This window comes from Raphanus sativus, chromosome 4 (genome assembly GCF_000801105.2).
Source record: "Raphanus sativus cultivar WK10039 chromosome 4, ASM80110v3, whole genome shotgun sequence".
NCBI lineage: Eukaryota > Viridiplantae > Streptophyta > Magnoliopsida > Brassicales > Brassicaceae > Raphanus > Raphanus sativus.
This window is the reverse complement of record NC_079514.1, coordinates 18,539,100-18,558,836: the sequence shown is the minus strand read 5'-3', so window position 1 is coordinate 18,558,836 and position 19,737 is coordinate 18,539,100. Positions and strand designations below refer to the sequence as shown.

General features: G+C 40.2%; 2 protein-coding genes and 1 long non-coding RNA gene across 3 annotated transcripts; all 3 read right to left on the bottom strand.

Annotated features, from left to right (window-relative positions):
• Nucleotides 1-1,201: 1,201 nt before the first annotated feature.
• Nucleotides 1,202-4,239, bottom strand: LOC130511152 (uncharacterized). The gene is made up of 11 exons (XM_057008020.1): nt 3,866-4,239; nt 3,644-3,824; nt 3,449-3,584; nt 3,275-3,339; nt 3,030-3,176; nt 2,752-2,862; nt 2,651-2,666; nt 2,408-2,541; nt 2,017-2,228; nt 1,873-1,936; nt 1,202-1,810 (listed from the first exon to the last, which is right to left on the bottom strand). Exons 1-11 carry the CDS (start codon nt 4,237-4,239, stop codon nt 1,202-1,204), a joined length of 2,049 nt encoding a protein of 682 aa, XP_056864000.1.
• A 243-nt stretch (nt 4,240-4,482) lies between these two features.
• Nucleotides 4,483-4,845, bottom strand: LOC130510944 (uncharacterized). Its single transcript, XR_008944726.1, has 2 exons — nt 4,705-4,845; nt 4,483-4,621 (listed from the first exon to the last, which is right to left on the bottom strand). It is a non-coding gene; the product is annotated as an uncharacterized LOC130510944 (long non-coding RNA).
• An 11,430-nt stretch (nt 4,846-16,275) lies between these two features.
• Nucleotides 16,276-18,280, bottom strand: LOC108855017 (eukaryotic translation initiation factor 3 subunit D). The gene has a single exon (XM_018628703.2). The coding sequence runs from the start codon at nt 18,202-18,204 to the stop codon at nt 16,450-16,452; it is 1,755 nt and encodes a 584-aa protein (XP_018484205.1). The 5' UTR covers nt 18,205-18,280; the 3' UTR covers nt 16,276-16,449.
• Nucleotides 18,281-19,737: the final 1,457 nt, after the last annotated feature.

Here is a 19,737-nt window from a genome sequence, read left to right as displayed (position 1 = left end):
CCTTAGTACCAATGTGTGCTGCAGTGATTACTCCTGACTTCAGAGCAATCACGAACCCGATGACAGTCGATCTCTACGTGCTTAGTACGTTCATGGAAACCGGGTTCGTTGCTATATAGATTGCCGACTTACTGTCGCAGAAAAGACGAGATGGAGTCTTTGCACGAAACCCAAATCCCTCAAGAGCTGTCGCAGCCATTGAACTTCACGAGTTGCAATCGACATGGCCCGATACTCTGCTTCAGCTGACGAATGCGACACCACTTTCTGCTTCTTTGTCTTCCAAGAAACCGGCGAACCTCCTATCATCGCAACATAAGCAGTCAAAGACCTCCTTGTTAGTGGACACGCTGCCCAGTCTGCGTCACAGTAGATGGAAACTGCAAATCTGTTTCCGATTTAAGCAATATTCCTTGCCCAACTGTCCCTTTGAGAAAACGAACAACTCGTAGCGCTGCTTCCAGATGACCCTCACGTGGTTTCTGCATAAATTGGGACAGTATGTGTACTGAGTAGGAAATATCAGGTCTTGTATTGGTAAGGTAAATAAGCCTTCCTACAAGACGTCGATAACGCGCTGGATCAGTCGAGAAAGGACTATCGTCAGTAGCTAGATGATGATTCTGTTCCATAGGAGTTGCAGCCGCCTTTGACTCAACAAGACCAGTCTCTTTGATAATGTCCAAAGCATACTTTCTTGGCTCAACACAAAACCTTCTTTATTACGCCCAATCTCAATACCAAGAAAATACTTCAACCTTCCTAGATCTTCATGTGAAAACATTCACCAAGATAACCTTTAAACTTCGCAATTGCTTCTCCATCATTTCCACAAATGATGAGATCATCAACATAAATCAACACCCGAATCTCGACACTGCCACGAGAATATATGAACAAAGAGTAATCGGACAGAGACTGAACAAAGCCTGCTTTGACAAGTGCCTTTGTGAGTTTCTCGAACCAACACCTAGGAGCCTGCTTCAGTCCATAAAGAGACTTATGTAACCGACATACTTTAGTTGGATCCGAATTATGAACACCCTGCGGAAGCTTAATGTATACTTCTTCCTCCAAATCACCGTGGAGAAAAGCGTTGTGCACATCCATTTGATGCACCTCCCAGTTCTCAGTGGCTACTATCTTCAAAAGACTCCGTACTGTAGTCATTTTCGCCACAGGAGCAAACGTTTCGTCATAGTCACAGCCAGCTTTCTGTCGGTTTCCAAGCACCACCAACTTGCCTTGAATCGTTCCACAGTCCCGTCAGCGTTATATTTGATTTTAATACCCACATTGTTCCCAAAGCTACTCGCCCCGGTGGTAAATCAACCACGCTCCAAGTGTTTGCAACCTCCAATGCATCAACTTCCTTGTACACAGCATTCGTCCACCTCTTATCACGCATAGCCTCTTTAAAATTCTTAGGCTCGCTGTCAGCACAAACAGCTGCAAGAAAGGCTTTGTGTCCACCAGAAAATTGGTTATCCGAAATATATTCAGTAAGTGGGAAGAACGTGTTACCTGAGGCCGGGTCGAAGTAGACACTGAAAGAGCGATCGTTGGTGAGGACGTGAGGGGTACTATCTTTGCACGTTGCCTTGTAGGTAACGTAATCATTCAACTTCACAGAAGGTTGCTTAACACGTTGTCCTCTACCAAGTGCACACTCTGTTTCTGGAGAAGCTCTCTCTGTATTTCCATCTTTTTGTCTATCAGTACTTGAGACCTCTGGCCCAACTTCGATGATCGCAGAGTCCTGAGAAGCTAGTGTATCTTTTGACGAATCAGTCTGATCGCCATTACTCCCCTGACGTTAATAACCTCCACCTCATTTGTTATTAACTCATCGTCAAATATCTCCATACTGACAGTTGAAGGTTTCTCTGCAATATCTTTATAGAATGGAAACTCCTCTTCTCTGAAAATTACATCTCTGGACACAAAAATTCTTTTGTTTCCAAGTCATACAACTTCCATCCTTTCTTACCGAAAGGGTATCCCACAAATACACACCTTCTACTACGAGAAACAAACTTGTTCCTGTCTCGTAGTTGCTTATGCGCAAAACACAAAGAGCCAAAAACTCGTAACTTCGAGTACGATGGAGATGATCCGAACAACACCTCATGAGGACACTTCCCATTGAGTATTCTGGTTGGAGTAAGATTAATGACGTGAGCCGCAGTAAGAACTGCTTCCCCCCAGAACTTAATTGGCATCTTTGCCTAAAACATCAAGGCTCTTGCTACATTCAATAAGTGACGATGTTTCCTTTCTACTCTACCGTTCTGCTGCGGCGTCCCCACACATGAAGTTTGATGAATTATCCCTTTTGTCTTAAAAAATGAAGTTAGACACATAAACTCTGTGCCATTGTCACTGCGAACCTTCTTGATACGCTTACCAAACTGTGTTTCTGCATAACACAGAAGTTCTTCACTACTTCTTTAACTTCTGATTTTTCGAGAACCAAATAGGTCCACACACTTCGTGAATAGTCATCTACTATAGTCACAAATAGGAGGCTCCGATTGAAGACTGAACTCGGTAAGGCCCCCAGACATCAATATGAATTAACTCAAAACACTTTAGTTTTATTAGAACTTTCGGGAAACAAATCTCTTGCTTGCTTAGCCTTAAAACAGACCTCGCATGAATCTAAACTTGCAGAACACTTAACACCAGATAACACAGATAAAGAAGATAAAACTGAAAGCCCTGGATGTCCGAGTCGCTGATGCCACAAACTGTATCCTCCACCTTCGTAGCCTTGTTGACACGAGCAGCTTTTAACATCCGTAAATAGTACACCCCATCACGTTCCTCACCTGCTCCAATCAGCGTCCTCGAACCCCGGTCCTGCAAAATACACAATGTGTCTGTGAAAAACGCAAAACAATTTGATTGCTTGAGGAGTTTCGACACAGAGATCAATGAGCAATTCAGGTCTGGTACGTATAAAACACCAGTCAAAGAAATGTGCTTAGACAAAGGCAACACGCCTATTTGCTTTGCCGCTGTACTACTTCCATCAGCAAAGCCATCTTACAAGGTGATATATCTTCAAGATTAGTAAGTAGACTTATATCACCAGTCATATGATGTGATGCCCCTGTATCGAGTATCACATCTCCCATTTTCTTACCAGACATCTTATCAGAACTTGGTTTCTCCTGCAATATTTGAGTGATCGCTCTCCATTGTTCTGCAGTAAGCTCAGGGATAGTTCCACCGGGATTGGCACTGGTAGCGTAAGCCGCATTTGACTGACCTCTTCATCTGCTTGATCCAGTGCGGCCTCCTCCTCTACTCGAACCCCGAGTTCCGCGTCCTCCTCTTTCAGTAAACCACTCAGGATAGCCGATCAACTGCCAACAAGTACTCTTATCATGACCAGTTCTCCCGCAATTTGAACAACTTCGATCTTTTCCTCTGTTTTGTGAACCAAACTCATCACGCGCTCCTCCGCGTCCTCCACTCACATCACCATTGTTATTATCACGCCGAGACACAAAACCAACTGCATCCTGCTGCTGTTCTCGTGTCTTTGCTGAGTTCAAACGATCCTCCTCTCTCACTATCTTGTTATACCACCTTACCAAGATCTGGTAGAACGTCTGCCTCGATGATAGCAGTAAACATGACCAAAACGTGACTCATCCAGTCCCATAACGAACTGATGAACACGCTCATCCTCTCTTTCTTTCTCGTAAAGGGCTGCTGCATCACAAGTACATGGCGGTGGTGGCCGATATGTCTGCAACTCTTCCCACATCTTTGCAAGTCGACCATAGTAATCAATTACTGCATCTCCATCTTGCCTGCACGAAGCAAGTCTTGACATCAACTGATGAACTCGCACCTTATTCCCCACGAGAACCTCTCTTTCAGATTCTCCCAAAGTTTGTGTGCGTCTGTAATAAAGGTTACAGTCGACCTTACTTTAGGTTCAATTGACGTTCTTAGCCAACCAACGATCATAGAATTGACACTAAGCCAACTCTCCAAATCTGCGTGTCCTTCAGGTGGCTTCTTCAACGTTCCATCGATGAAACCTGCCTTCCTCTTGGCTTGAAGTGCGTTGAACATCTCTGTCGCCCACTCATTATAATTTTCACCTTTCAACTGAACAGAGGTGATCAAGACTCCTGGATTATCAGAAGCAAATATTGAATAAGGAGAAGTTGCTCCTTTCTCTCCGGTCACGCCGGCCACAATTGCCTTTCCATCCCCCATGATCGTAGTAGATGATGATCACAGAGAAAACAATGAAAAGAAAGCAAGAATAAAACGAGAACAGATCTTTAGTTGGATCTATGCTCTGATACCATGTAAAGCAGGTAATACTTGAATATTTGTGTGTTATTCATCGTGAGCTTAGAGCTCAATATATTACATCGACTTGTCCTTATCTACTTAACCGATTATATTAGAGATAAACCCTCTAATATTTACATCATTATCTAACTATAATACATCATTATCACAATATATCACAACATCCACATATAAATTTATATTATAAGATCAACATCAAATTGAATATTGAGCCCTGCGACCGAAACAGAGCAATCATATCATCATCACATCACATATTCGCGAGCTTTACTCATAGTATCTGGAAACGTAAGCATATCATCATCGCTCGCAGAGAGATGTATAAAAATCAACAATCACCTCACCATAAATTAACAAACTCACTCTTTCGGAAAGTTTTCATCCTCGCAGAACTTCTTCAAGTCTCCTTCTCCTCTCTCTTCGTAGCCGATCCAAAAGTTTTGGATTGATTGAGCGATGGGCTCCCATGGCTTCGTCACCTCTTCCGCCATTGTTAGTGTTAGAGAGAGAGAAAACAAGAAATTCAAAGAAACTCAGAAAAATGAGAGAGGGAAGAAGAAAATGCGTCGTCCTTTTTCTGTAACAAACTCAGTGAGCTATAATTGCCTGTGAGTGAGCGTATCATACACCTCCAACCCAATAAAATTCTGGCCCAATCACAACCGACATTCATTTAAATATCTTTCTCTCCTAAAAATCGCGGGTGAATCAATTAAGGAAAATATTACTATAGTGAACTTTGAGTTCTGATATTGATTAGAGTTTTTGTTTCGATCAATATATGAATTTGTCACATATATTTTGTGGCCATTTGAATTCCGAAACTCTACTTAAATCTTTAAACACTAAATTCTAAACATTCTAATCTCTTAATACTTGAACTTTAAATTTTAAACTCACCCAAACCCAAATCATAAACCTATATCCTAAATTTAAATTCTGATTTAAAAAACAACAACTAATATAGTATCATCACAAAAAAAAACTTGATCGGAAAATCAAAACTTCAAATCTAATATTATCACAAACTTTAATACTAATCTTATATCTATATCCTAAATCTCATAGAGTGAAACCTCTATAAATTAATAATGTTGGAATTATATCAAAACTAGCAACGATGGACGAGCTCGTCCATAAATGGAGGAACGGCGGCGTCACTGGCTCCGCTCCAGCCTTTCATGGATAGATAGATGGGAAAATGGAGAATTGCCAAGTGTGACTCAAAACTTGGAGTCAAACCCAAAAGAATATCCCAACTTGGGTCAAAGGCAAAAAGTAACCTAAAAGACTATTGAAATTACGACTATCTCCTTGTGAACAAACAAAAAACAGATTTTTTTTTACGTTTCTACCCCTCGCAAGTCGTCTGTTTAGACGACTTGAAAATAAGTCGTCCAGACGACTTAACTTAAAGTCGTCTGGACAGTTATTCTTAAACATAATTTAAAAATTTTGTAAAATATTTTGATAAGTGAAAAATTGGAATTATGTAATTAACATATGTCTTAAGAGATATAAATTAATATATAACAAATTTAAAAAGTTTTCAGCCCAGATGAGTGAAAGTAGTGAGTCATGATATTCTTTAGTTTATGTTTCATCAACATATGTTGTAGTATTGTATGTGTTCTTAGGGTTAGATTTTGGAAAGCATTAAAACCGTTTTTGAAAATTTTTAAAATTACCTAAGCGTGTTCATTTCTGTGTATAGTAAACACTATTGAATTATAATTTGATTTATAACGTGGTAGTAAGTTAATTTAGTCATTTTAGTTTAGGGGTTCATTTTAGGGTCTGGGACGACTTAATATTTAGTCTTCTGTGCACAGACGACTAAATATTAGGTCGTCTGATGTACATTATCAGCCAGAATAAGTCGTCTAAACCGGACAAACCTTAAAGTTTACCAATGTACTTTTAAAGCTAACCGGATTATTTACCCAATATATAAGGTGATTTTTTTTTCATTTTCCGCGAAATTCAGAAACCCTAACAGTTCTCTCTCACCGGCGATATCAAAGGCGATTCGAATTCCCACTATTTCCGAACAAACCATCGTTCTCAACGTCGGCTATCTATCTCACTTCATTCTCACCGTTGTCGCCGCAGCTTCTTCTTAACCCTAGCGCCGCCGATTCCTCTAAACCCTAGCGCCCCCGCTTCCACTATTTCCGAACCAAATCGTCGCCTCGCCACCGTGCTCACCAACGTTTCTCCCGCCACTTCCTCTAAACACTAGCTAGCACCGCCGCTTCTTCTAAACCCTAGCGCCGCCGCTTCTTCTCTGTAAACCGTAGCGCCATTTCTCTGTAAACCCTAACGCCGGTAAGTCATTCAATCTCGAGGAAAAGATGAACAAAAACGTTGTCTCTATCAATTTACTCATTCTCACCGTTTCACGTTTATTTTTTCAGATCTATAACCACAATGACGAGTACTCTCCAACTCCTTCTGCGACTAATCAGGTCCGCTTGAAATTTTTCTACTGGAAGACTTGTAAGTAAGTCGTCTGGAAAGTTTTCCAACTTGACGACTTAGTAGACGACTTAAATATAAGTCGTCCATTTGGAAGACTTTTCAGACGACTTAAATATAAGTCGTCAACTAAGTCGTCCAGTTGGACGACTTTCCAGACGACTTATATTAAGTCGTCTACTAAGTCGTCTGGAGTAACAATTAAGGCGTGATTGATTTAGCTTGTGTTCTGACTTCTATTGTTGTCTTTGATTATTTTGCAGACAAAAGGATGGATATTCCAGAACTCCCCCGTAGGTTATACACACTAGGGGAAGAGCCAGAACCCCAGCATAGCATTTCGTATCATTCGGATAACAACAGGTTGCATGCTGCTCTTAAGGGAGCTCTCACTGAGAAAGAATTTGAAGAGCTCAAGGAGTCGAGATTGGGATTTGGTTGGGCTTCAAGGCTGGTTCACCCATGCTCTGTTTAAAGCTGGACATTAAGAAGAGTACGAGATGTGGTGTCTCGTTGGTCCAGAACCTTTGAGGTTTTCACTGTTAGAGTTTGAAATGATCACTGGTCTAAACTGCGAGTACATCGAGGACCTTGACACACCAAAATGTGATGTTACCCCAGAGATGGTTTCTTTCTGGGGGATGATGGTAGTTCATCTGGAAGCTGGGCCAACTACTGATCAGATAATAGATGCACTGAAGAGATGCGGGGATTGGTCCACGGAAGATTGCAAGCGGCTCGCGTACCTTTCCATCTTCACTGGATTCATTGAAGGGAGAAAGTTTTCAACCGCTACACGAGCTACTCTGGCAAGGCTAGTGATGGATTTAGAACGGTTTGAGAATTATCCATGGGGAGAGTCTCGTTTAAGGTGCTGATGGACTCTTTGTAGAACAAAGAGATTACTGGCTGTTACACCGTGGATGGGTTTATACAAGTTCTTCAGGTCTGGGCGTACACAGCTCTGTCGGGAATGGGTGCTAGTATTGGTAGTCCCAGATTAAACAGTTCGCTTCCACCGCTTCCACCGATTATGGCTTACGATGGCAGCAGAGGCCGCAGATTCATGAAAGCTGCTATCTTGAGTCAGGTACCTTTCCATCTTCACTTAATTAAGTCGTCTGGAAGGTCTTGCAGCTGGACGACTTAGTAGTTGACTTATTATAAGTCGTCTGTAAGGTCTTCCAGTTGGACGACTTAGTAGACGACTTATAATAAGTCGTCTGGAATGTCTTCCAGCTGGACGACTTAGTAGACGACTTATTATAAGTCGTCTAGAAGGTCTTCCAGCTGGACGACTTAGTAGACGACTTATAATAAGTCGTCTGGAAGGTCTTCCAGCTGGACGACTTAGTAGACGACTTATAATAAGTCGTCTGGAAGGTCGTCCAGTTACTGCAGACCCGCGTGATCAACTTTGTTGAGAAGGACATTAGTGAAATGTGGCCAAAATAGGACTCTGAGGTTAAGGACGTGCCCGCGGAGAACATCATTAAAGTCATGTATGATCGGAGACCGTGGAAGTGGACCATGGATTGCTGGGAAGTCACTGGTACAAAACGTAAGGTTGTGACTCCATCGAAAAGAGCCAAAGAGATGGTTGTGGTGGAGGTGGAGGAGGAGGAGGAAGACAATCAGAGACCTCGGAAGAAAGCTCGTAAAGAGGCTCCTAAAGAGGCTACAGAAGAGGCTAGAGAAGAGGCTAGAGAAGAGGCTAGTTGGGTGACCAGAGAGGAGTTGGAAATATGTTCAACTCCTACACCTCTAACGTAGTTGACATGATGAAAGATGGGTTTAAGAAGTGCATCAGGGAAATTAGGAAGATGTCCGATAGATTGGAAGCTGTGGAGAAGAAGGTTGGTGTCACCAATCAGGCTACCCCTACCCCTCAAGCCAAAGAAACCGGGGTTAGTAACAAACAGCCTACCCCTCAAGCCAAAGAAACCGGGGTTAGTAACAAACAGCCTACCCCTCAAGCCAAAGAAACCGGGGTTAGTAACAAACAACCTACCCCTACACCTCAAAAGGCAAAGCCTACTCCTCAAACCCAGCCTACTCCTCAAAGGATCAGCCTACACTTCAAAACCAATCATCCTACTCCTCAAACCAGACAGCGTACTCCTCAAAAGGCAAAGCCTACTCCTCAAAAGCAAAGCCTACTCCTCAAAAGGCAAAGCCTACTCCTCAAAAGAAACAGCATTCTCCTCAAAGGAGACATCCTTCTCCTCAAAAGAAACAGCCTTCTCCTCTGCCCAAGAGGTTAGTATCAACTAGTCGTCCAGACAACTTTTATTTAAGTCGTCCAGGGTTAACTTGTGTGCAACTTTTATTGCAGAGATTGTTGCCGGAGGATACAGCAGATGAGGCGATCTCGGTATATAAGATCTTGCCGGAGGATAAAGCAGATGGTGTCACCTCCAAAGAGATTGTTCCTCTCACTTCCACTGACCAACCGAGCTTCGCTTCCAACGATCAACAACCGAGCTTCGCTTCCACCGATCCAAGCGTTCCAGTTTCAGAACCGAGCCTGGTTGTATTGGACAAAACAGCTCCCACTGCTTCTGTGCGTGCAAGGAGTGAACGAACGAAGAAACCTGCTCCCACGCAGATATCTCCTTATACGGCAGAGAGAAAGAAACTCCTTAGAGTGGCAAAGTATAATCCATTTCCCACACTAAACAGACCTAAGATGAACGAGCTCGCTGATTGGTTGAAAACTGATCCGTAAGTGATTGCTTTACCCATAATAGCTTGATTTAGTCTACCAAAACTGATTGCTTTTTGTTTGCAGTTATTATTTCACTAAGCATGAGGACAAACCACGTACAGTACCAACTTGGTGGTATCACATCCTCCGGACACCCAAAGGATGGCTGGAAGACGTAGTAAGTCTTCTGCTTATCTTTAAGTCGTCTGGTAACTTGTCTTTGTATAGATTTGTAAATATATAAGTCGTCTGGAAGGTTTTCCAGCTGGACGACTTACCAATAAGTCGTCTGGAAGGTTTTCCAGCTGGACGACTTACCAATAAGTCGTCTTGAAGGTTTTCCAGCTGGACGACTTACAAATAAGTCGTCTGGAAGGTTTTCCAGCTGGACGACTTACAAATAAGTCGTCTGGTAGGTTTGGACGACTTAAATAAAAGTCGTCTGGAAGGTTCTAACTGGTATTATTTTATATGCAGCATATGGATGCTTGGATTAATGTGCTGAGGCCGAGGTATCAGGAGAACCCACAAGCTTTCCGGAGCGAGCGAATGTGCTTCCTGGATCACAACTTTGACCAGTCTTGGAGAGAACAGTATCTGTTCTTCAAAGCATCGCAACCTGATCACAAAGGTTTAGGAAGAATGCTACCTGGTGGGGCGTCGAGTTTTTATGACGGATCAATGCCTTCATTTTGCCAATCAAACAAGAAGTGGGGGAGGACATTGATGATATCTATGCGCCAGTGAACTTGAACAACAAACATTGGGTTGCTATTTGGATATCGATCCCTAACAGGCACATAGTCGTCTGGGACAGCATATCTTCATGTACCATACCAGAAGCATGGGATGAGATAATGGAGCCTTTTCTCGAGATGGTCCCTTATCTGCTTGTTGTCAACGCAAACACCGACGAAGAAAGGGCCAAATACGGGTTGGAGCGATACACATATGAGAGACGGCTGAAAGATGTACCCACGGCCAACAATGGTGATTGTGGCCTGTACGCTCTAAAGTACATTGAATGTCATGCTCTTGGGGTTCCCTTTAGCCCTAAAGACTTTGCTAGGTCCAATGTGAAGAGTATGAGGGATAATATGGCGGTGGTTATATGGACGGAGCTTGTTGATCAGCATTTGAAAGAGAATGAGGATGGTGATAAGTTCGTGGGCATGTATGATTAGATTTGTGTATGGCTTTGAACTTGTCTTTGTATAGATTTGTGTATTTGTATTTGAACTTGTGTATGATTTGTGTATTTGAACTTGTCTTTGTATAGATTTTCTAACTTGTGTATGATTTTCTAACTTGTGTATGATTTGTGTATTTGTATTTGAACTTGTCGTTGTATAGATTTTCTAACTTGTGTATGATTTATTTGAACTTGTCGTTGTATAGATTTTCTAACTTGTGTAAATATATAAGTCGTCTTGATCCAGCTGGACGACTTACAAATAAGTCGTCTGGAAGGTTTTCCAGGTGGACGACTTACAAATAAGTCGTCTGGATCCAGCTGGACGACTTACAAATAAGTCGTCTGGAAGGTTTTCCAGCTGGACGACTTACAAATAAGTCTAAAAATAAATACACTTGAAGGGATAGTAGAAGGTAGTCTAAAAATAAAATACACTGGACGACTTAGTAAAAGGTCGTCTAGAAAAAAATACACTTGAAGGGATAGTAGAAGGTAGTCTAAAAATAAAATACATTGGACGACTTAGTAAAAGGTCGTTTAAAAAAATACACTTGAAGGGATAGTAGAAGGTCTTCTGGACGACTTAAGATTTAGTCGTCTTGAAGGTTATCTGGTAGACGAAACACTGGACGACTTAAGAATTAGTCGTCTGGACTGGAAGACGACCTAAATTTAGGTCGTCTGGACAACTAGTCAACTGGTTGTGTACATTGTGGTTTCGTATGGCCAGTTTACTTGCAGTTTGAGCATCTCCGTGCCCTGTGTTTCTTCCTGGGTTTGTGTCCTCTCATCCTAGATAGCTCTAACCAAGATTGCCATCTTGATTTCTTCTGTCTTCCCGGACCACGCTTTACGTTTGGAGGAAAGCATTCTCGTTCCTCAATATGTTGTGACACGATAGGATATATATTCTCTGAGTATCCTGCATACAGATGATTCTTTGAGTAAAGTGGACATACAAGTGTGGCGATATGCAAACCAGCATGTGTTCCAGCAGCTATAGCATGAGAGCAAGGTATTTTCTCCACTCCATAGACACCACAATCACACTTTACATGTTCCAAATCAACCACACAGTCCATTTTGCCACCTTTGACAAAGAAACGCCATCCATCAATTGGTTCGACCGTCATCGTATCCGCTATCTCTGATCGAACAGCAAGCAAGTATTCAACACCCCGGCTATGTTCAGTTGGGAGACTCAAAGCATCTTGTCTCCTTTTCCAATACCATTTTCCTAACTTCTGCCTTATGAACTCCAGCAGGAACGGAATCGGAAATCCTCTTGCTCGCTTCAGTGCGGAATTAATAGATTCAGCGATGTTGCTTGTTTTTATGTTGAACCTGTTCCCCTTACAATAAACCCTTGACCATAGCCTGGTGTCGGCCTTCTCCAAATACGTTGCAAGTTCCGGGTTTGCACTCCGTATCTCAGCCATGTACCGGTCATAAGCAGCCCCTTTCACCAAGTACATGAGATGTTTCCGTTTAAACTTTTTGACAATGTTATCTTGAAGGTGATAATAACATATTCCTCGGGTTGCCCAAGGAAACACCTTCTCACACGCACTTTTAATGGCCGCGTGCCGGTCGGAGACTATCACCAGAGGCTTGTCATGAGATATACAACTAGCCAATTTTGTGAAAAACCATTCTCAAGAAGGTTCATCTTCAGCATCCACGATCCCAAAAGCCAATGGGAATATCTGAAAATTGCCATCTTGTGCGGCTGCAACTAACATAACACAACCTCCATACTTTCCACTTAGGTGAGTTCCATCCACCACAATGACCCTTCTCTGATACTTAAAACCTTTGATAGAAGCTCCAAAAGAGAGAAATAGATACTTAAATCTTTTCTTATAATCAAATTCTATAGCCGTGATAGTATCAGGATTTGCAATGGAGATTTGCTCGAGATATGAAGGCAGACGCGAATACCCTTCTTCTGCTGATCCTCTCACCAATTTTTGTGCATATAACAGTGCTCTGTATGAAGTGGTGTAATCAAGCGTCATGCCAAACATGTTCCTCATTGCATCAGTGATATGATGTGGAGTTATCCCATCAATGATTCCAACACGATCAATGAAAAGACTACCAACATACTTTGGAGTACAGTGTCTCCGCTGAGCGATTCGGTCTCCAATTGAGCATAAATGTTTTTCCACATACTTTGTTACCCAAAACGTGTTTGGCCCATGTTTCACACTCGCTCTGATCTTCCATCCACAACCGCTAACCCGACATGTTGCCACAAGGAGAGTTTTTGATGATTTGTATATTCTGAAAGAAAACCTACCCCTCACTGCTGTCAACCGCAGCTCTGAAAGCAGTGCATCCTTGCTAACAAAACTCTGGTTGACATAGATGCTGGTACAATCCGATTTTCCTCTTTCAATAGCATTTGTCTTAGCATATGTTTTTTCAATTTCTTCAAAACAAATATTATCATCATCTTCCTCATCCTCATCTTGAACATTTCCATAAAGACTGTAATCCCCACCATTCTGATCCGTTTCACCAACAATAGTGTTATCAGCATCCTCCTCCCCATTTTCCTCTTCCCCATTTTCCTCCTCCCCATCTTGATTTTCATCTTCAACAGACTCATTATCACCAACATCTTCAAAACATTCATCAGCTTCATCATTTTCACCAACATCTTCTTCCCATTTACCAGGTTCATCATTATCACCAACATCTTCTTCCCATTCACCAGCTTCTTCTCTTTTCTCTGAAACCGTTTCCACCTTGTTGCGGCTTGATACACAAAGACATACTCTATGCGTTTTGAGTTTCTCGAGCAAGTTTCGAACTTGTCTATCACTTGTAACATGAATGGGAGGACTGCCTGGAGTCATCATCATTTCTGCTGGTAATGAGTAGCTAATCTCCACAGTCACTGATCTCATGTCCAGGTTATAATCTTCTTGAGCCATTGCAACAAGTTCAGCATGTGTTGAATCTTCATTCAATAAAAACAATCTTGCTCCTTTGAGATCATCAACCACAAAATCCCAATGGAAATCTCTCAACAACCATTCTCCATACACTGCATGTAACTTAAAAATCATCTGCAAATATTCAAAATAAAACACATTAGTAAACATAGAGAAAATGAAGAAGTTCAATAAACATTATCGCAGACGACTTAGAATTAAGTCGTCCAGAAGACTTAAAGGTAAGTCGTCTAAAGAGGTCACTTTTGCAATTGAAAATTAAAAGGGACGACTTAATTCTAAGTCGTCCGGCTTTGTTTGTTAAAAAAAAAATTCAGACGACTTATATATAAGTCGTCTACGAGAAACGGGCTAGTTTTGCATTTGACCGAATCGTGTCAGATCTTTGACTATTTCTGGACGACTTATAATTCAGTCGTCTCTGGAAAGTAAAAATTTCAATATTTTATTCAAACTAGACGACTTACATGTAAGTCGTCCTCGGTTAGTTTTGTAATTGAAAAATAAAACTTGAAATTTAACTTTCTCCAGACGACTTAACTAAAAGTCGTCCAGCTAGACGACTTAATTTAAGGTCGTCCGGGATAAGCAAGGTTTGACCAGAAAATTGGGAAAAATTCTGGACGACTTTGCTTTCCCCGGACGACTTTAAATTAAGTCTTCTGACGGGACGACTTTATATTATGTCGTCTGGTAAAAGTTAAATTATGAAGTTTTATTTTTCAATTACAAAACTAACCTAAGACGACTTACACGTAAGTCGTCTAGTTTAATAAAATATTGAAATTTTAACTTTCCCAGAGACGACTGACTTATAAGTCGTCCAGAAATAGTCAAAGATCTGACACGATTCGGTCAAATGCAAAACTAGCATGTTTCTCGTAGACGACTTATATAAGTCGTCTGGAGTGTTTTTTAACAAACAAAGCTGGACGACTTAGTTTAAGTCGTCCGTTTGACCAGAAGACTCATCAGTAAGTCTTCTACATATAGATGACTTACTTGTAAGTCTTATACACGAACAGATTTTGAAAAAAAATTCAAATTTGTACTTTAAACTAGGTGAGATGACTTCGTTTGCACATAGGGTCTTCTCCAACCACCAAGAACCTCAAACGAAAGCAACCGTAAGTCAAAACGAAAGAAATATGGCTCTGTCAACCATCGCCCATATTTTGAATCAAAAGCTTGAGTTTTTTGGATGAATATGGAGAGAAAGTGAAAGAAATGTTGTTTTTAGTTCATAACAATTGAAACAGAGAGTGTAAAGAGATTTACGTGCATTAAAGGGCATTAAAAGCTCCAAACAGTTCGTACAAGGTTGTTCGCACTATTCATGGCAGTGGCAATATTATAATACTTGAAGAATATGAGGTTGAGACAGTAAAGAAGCCATTTTTGAAAAACAAAAAAAAATAAAAAGTTAATGGCATTTTCGTAGATTAAATAGAAGTGTGGGTTAAAAACTCAAAAAAAAATGAGTCAAAAGAAAATGTTAATTTTCTGTTTGACTTCAAGTTTGAGTCACTTTTGCAAAAAGCCCTTACAAAAAAGGCTAATTTTTAACCATTCTGATGATTTAATTTGTCGTAGCCTCTTTCTCCTTTTATATTATTTAATACTTTGTTTTGGAACTCCATACTCGGCTTAAAAACTATCTTAACAAACAGATATATACAAAAAAAATTTGTAACGTTTCCTACAAAACAGAACAAATAACAATGATCACTATAGATATGGAAAATAGCTAGAAGATAAAATCAATCTGTGAAAATTATTCAATATTGATGAAATGACAAATAATTGTTTAATAATCACAATCGGGGGATTCATTATTAATAATATAAATAAAAGATGATGTTATTCACAACTCTGTTATTCCATTAGAGGTTGAATTATTAATAAAATTCAAATTATAAGAATACCTGATCAAATAAAAATGCAAATAAGATCCCCGTAAGGGAAACTTACATGATTAGTTGTTGTGTAAATTTTCTGTTTATAGAGAATTCACAAAACTAAAATAACTTAGAAATTTAAATAGTTCAGAAATTATATTTACTTGACAATGTAGACAGTTCTATCAACCTTTTGTAAAACCACGGGGCCAAAGAGAAAAGGTTGAAGTTTCAAAGTTACCTTGTACCTTTTTTTTATAAAATCTTACATTTTCAACGAACATGATTTATGGAATGTCCAATGTTATTCCTTGCCGTCCATTTCAAGATTTTTTTTTATTTCATATGGAATTTTAAATATAGAAACATATACTTAAAATTTCACATTTTTTATCCTCAAATTAGCAGAATGTTTGGAAGAAAAAACAAATTCACGTATCTCTAACCTATTTAATTGAAAGTAAATTTATAATTTTCACCTTTTAAACATTCTTATACATGTCATGCCGCTGTCAAAAAAAATAAAAATAAACATGTCATGCCAATGTATTACACTTTTAACTCCAAACGACATCAGCTAATACAATATCATACAACCAAATCCGTCTGAATCAGTGTAAACATGGACCAAACCATCGATCACTTTCAAAATTCAAGTTGGAGTAGCCACTTGAATTGTTTTTAGCCCTTAAATTGCAAAAGCTCTCAATAGTTATTCAAACAAGAAGACTCATAAGGTTCAAAAATCTTCTACAAGATAAAAGCATAAACCAGTAAAATGAACCGTTCAGCTCTTCAAAAAGAGCACAACTTTGGAACATTAAAGAAAGGTAAAAACTCAAAACAAGTCTTTGACATTTACCATAATCAGGCCTGACCTTCGGGTTTCTTATCCTCTGCAGTTTCATTAGTCTCTGCTCCTCCTCCTTCAGTGTTGTTCTCCTCAGGTGGCTGAACCTGTTCATCCTCAGGTAGAGGCTCTTCCACATAATCATTCTCAAAAGCATCAGCTGGAACCTCGTAAATCCTAACTTGAGGCTTGGACGGATCCTTCACTAGAACATACTTTCCTTCACTCAGCTTCATACACAGATCAACAATGGACTTCACAATTCCCCACATGTTGGAAGTGTTCAGATTAATCTGCCCAGCAAAATCCTTCGGCTTATACCCCAGAACCGATAGAATAACATGGTTGAAATGATCACGAGGATGAACCCTAGAAACAAAACCAATCTTCATCATATCCGCATTAGCCAACAGAGCCTGTGCGGTCCACTTAGCTAACTTATTACCATTATTCTTCAACTCATTAGCTAAAACCGCACCTCTCTGAGTCTCTAGCTTCTGTCTCCAATCAACACCAGAGTACTTAGGATCAAACTCGTTAAGAGCGTTCAAAGTGAGGAACGATTTCTGGTTATTCAGTTCAACAGTGCTCTGCAACTCACACCTAGCGACTAGATACATACTATCATCAAGCTTCCACCTCCTATACCTATAAGCAATAGAAGCATTCTCTTCACCTTCGTTAGCATTAGGGATAGGCTCATCAAAAGTCTCCCTCTTTCCATTCTTAACCAAAACCTGCTGAGCGAAGTTCTGGTTGATGAAAGCAGCCTCCACGCCGAGAGAATGAGCAGAGTTGATATCGTCTTTCCCTTCAGGCAACGGCTCTTGCGAAGTCTCGTGAACAGACAACAGATCAAGAGGAGACCCATCTCTCTTATCAAAGAAGAGCTTGTTCCCTACTCGCTGAATCACAAGATCCCACGAGTAAACCGACCTAGGAGCACACATGAGAGCAGCAAGGATCGCATCGGTTGCGAAAACAGTCGCTTTGTCCTCCTTAGCGAGACGCCTGATGACGAGATCATCGCTCGTCGTAACCTTAAAGCTACGATTCTTGAAACGCTCGAGCCTACGCTCAGCTTTAGGAGTGATGCGATCAAAAGTCCGATCGTAACACTCGAGACCACCGCAAAGGAGGAGATCCTCGGGTTCTTGAACAGTGAATGAGAGCTTAGAGAAGCTGGAGAAAGGAATCTGCTCGAGCATATTCCACTCTGGCTGTATATCCACCGACGACTTAAACGCTGCGGCTTCTCGTCGCTGCTGGTGGATATTGTTACGGTTCATATTGTAGTGACGATCGCGACGAGCTCGATCCTTCTCGGCTTCTCGTTTCTTGGCTTCCACTTCCTCGTCGCGGCGCTGGGGAAGCTGGTTACGGTTATGGTACTGGTTGAATCTCCATTTCGGTCCGAATTTGGGACGCGGCGGCGGTTTGCCGTCGACCAATCGGAACGCTGCGTCCTCGTCGGCGTTTCCGGCGGAGTTAGCGAGACCGAAGCCTTCGTCGACGGCGAAAGCGGAGAAATCGAAGATGGCGGAGGGATCTGATTTGGATCCGGTGGGAGGACGAGCGGAGGGGTTGGAGAGAGCTCGGGTCCAATCGGCGACGCGTCCTAGCTTCTCCGAGCGTGAGAAGGAAGCCAGGGGGACGTTTGGGAGGAGATTCGCCGCGGCGACGCTGGTGGAGGAAGTTTCGGAAGCATCTGGAGGTCCCCAGCCATCGGAATTGAAAGGTACAGTGCCCACTTCGAATGTTTCGAAAACCATCGTTGAGATTGAGATTCTGTCGAGAGGAAGAAGAAGATGAGCTAAGGGAGAGCACACAATCTAGTATGCGGCCGCAAGTAGTGAGAACCCTAGATATGGGACGACTCATGGTTAATGGGCCTCAAAGCCCATTAATAATACGACGCCGATCGTAGATAACCGTAATAACCCAATTCAGCTAATGGGGTAATCAAACCGCAGATTTATTGAGGCATTTGGTTACCGGTTTATAATCGGTTAAAAGCATTCTCTTATTTTGACTAACCGTTGCAGTTCAAATTTTGATAAAAAGTGAGAAGTACAAATTTGTTCCCGTCTAGAAACTTATTTATATTTATGTTATTAGTCCTTAGGCTATATATTGATTTCAATTGTTTCCCATTTTATATTCATCTTCTAATCTATTAAAACTGAAGTACAAATATAAATTACTCCTTAATTTTCTTCAATATTTACAACTATATGCCATTGACTTAATAAACTGTAGTTTTATAAAAAAATATCTTGGTTTCCAATTAATAATAAAAATATTTTATAGGTTGGTCACAAAAATCGAAGTCATAATAACTACTTTACATATCTACACCTAAAATCTAGCATATATTTTAGTATGATACACTCTGTTTTTAACATTCATTTTCACAAATTTTAATAAAATATTTGTTCACTTACGAACTTTGGAAAGGAATATACTAAGGTATAAAATATCTTTTCACTTACTAACTTTTCTTATTCTTTTGCTTCTGTTGAACTCGAGAATAGTTATTATGATGAAGCAAGAAATTATCACTGTTTGATATCAACTATTTTAATTTTTATATATTTCCAAGATGCAAAATTATTGCATGAGCCTATCTAAAGTTCATGTGGCAAATTATTTTGTTTTGGGATTTCAATTAGCGCATACAATGTAGCAAATGAAGCTGACACTTTCATTGTTCTTCAGTGTGGACTGCTGGTAATAATCACAGATTATAATCTCAAACCAAACCGAGTTCCCAGATTGAAACCGATTCATCCACTCATTCTGGTGGAGAGGTTTGTGATTATTACTTGATAAATGATTTTTTACCATTTTTTATATTGACTAAGTGTTTATGATATTGACTTTCAAAATTATACTTAATATATATATCTTCCAAATCTAAATTGCCATCTTTTAAATTTACTAAAGCTATCAAGTGTACTTAAAACTCTAATATTTTGCATCTTAGTAGTATAGATATATTAAAACAAATTGAATATCAATCTCATAGAAAAAGGTTAACAAATATAAAAACAAAAAAATGTATTCATTGACAACACAATCAAACGATCAGAAAGAATCAAATTGATTGCATTCTCAAATGTCAGTCATACATAATAGTAGAAAAACACCCACAATCCCGTCATAAATTATAAAGTTTAGCGACTAAAAACATTGAAAAAATATATAAATCTAATAACAAAAAATATGCATCGACTACACAAACAAGAACATTCAAGTTGAGTACATTTTCAAATATCAGTTACATGTAATTTAAAAAAAAAAAT

Excerpts from the sequence above, each read along its gene's own strand:
- LOC130511152 (XM_057008020.1), bottom strand. The coding sequence starts at position 4,239 with ATGGGGGATGGAAAGGCAATTGTGGCCGGCGTGACCGGAGAGAAAGGA. Across the intron at positions 2,229-2,407 it reads TTATGCAGAAACACAGTTTG|GCAAAGATGCCAATTAAGTT; the intron begins GTAAGCGTATCA and ends TTGATGTTTTAG. Across the intron at positions 1,811-1,872 it reads TTGCAGAGAAACCTTCAACT|GGGAGTAATGGCGATCAGAC; the intron begins GTCAGTATGGAG and ends TATTAACGTCAG.
- LOC108855017 (XM_018628703.2), bottom strand. The coding sequence starts at position 18,204 with ATGGTTTTCGAAACATTCGAAGTGGGCACTGTACCTTTCAATTCCGAT.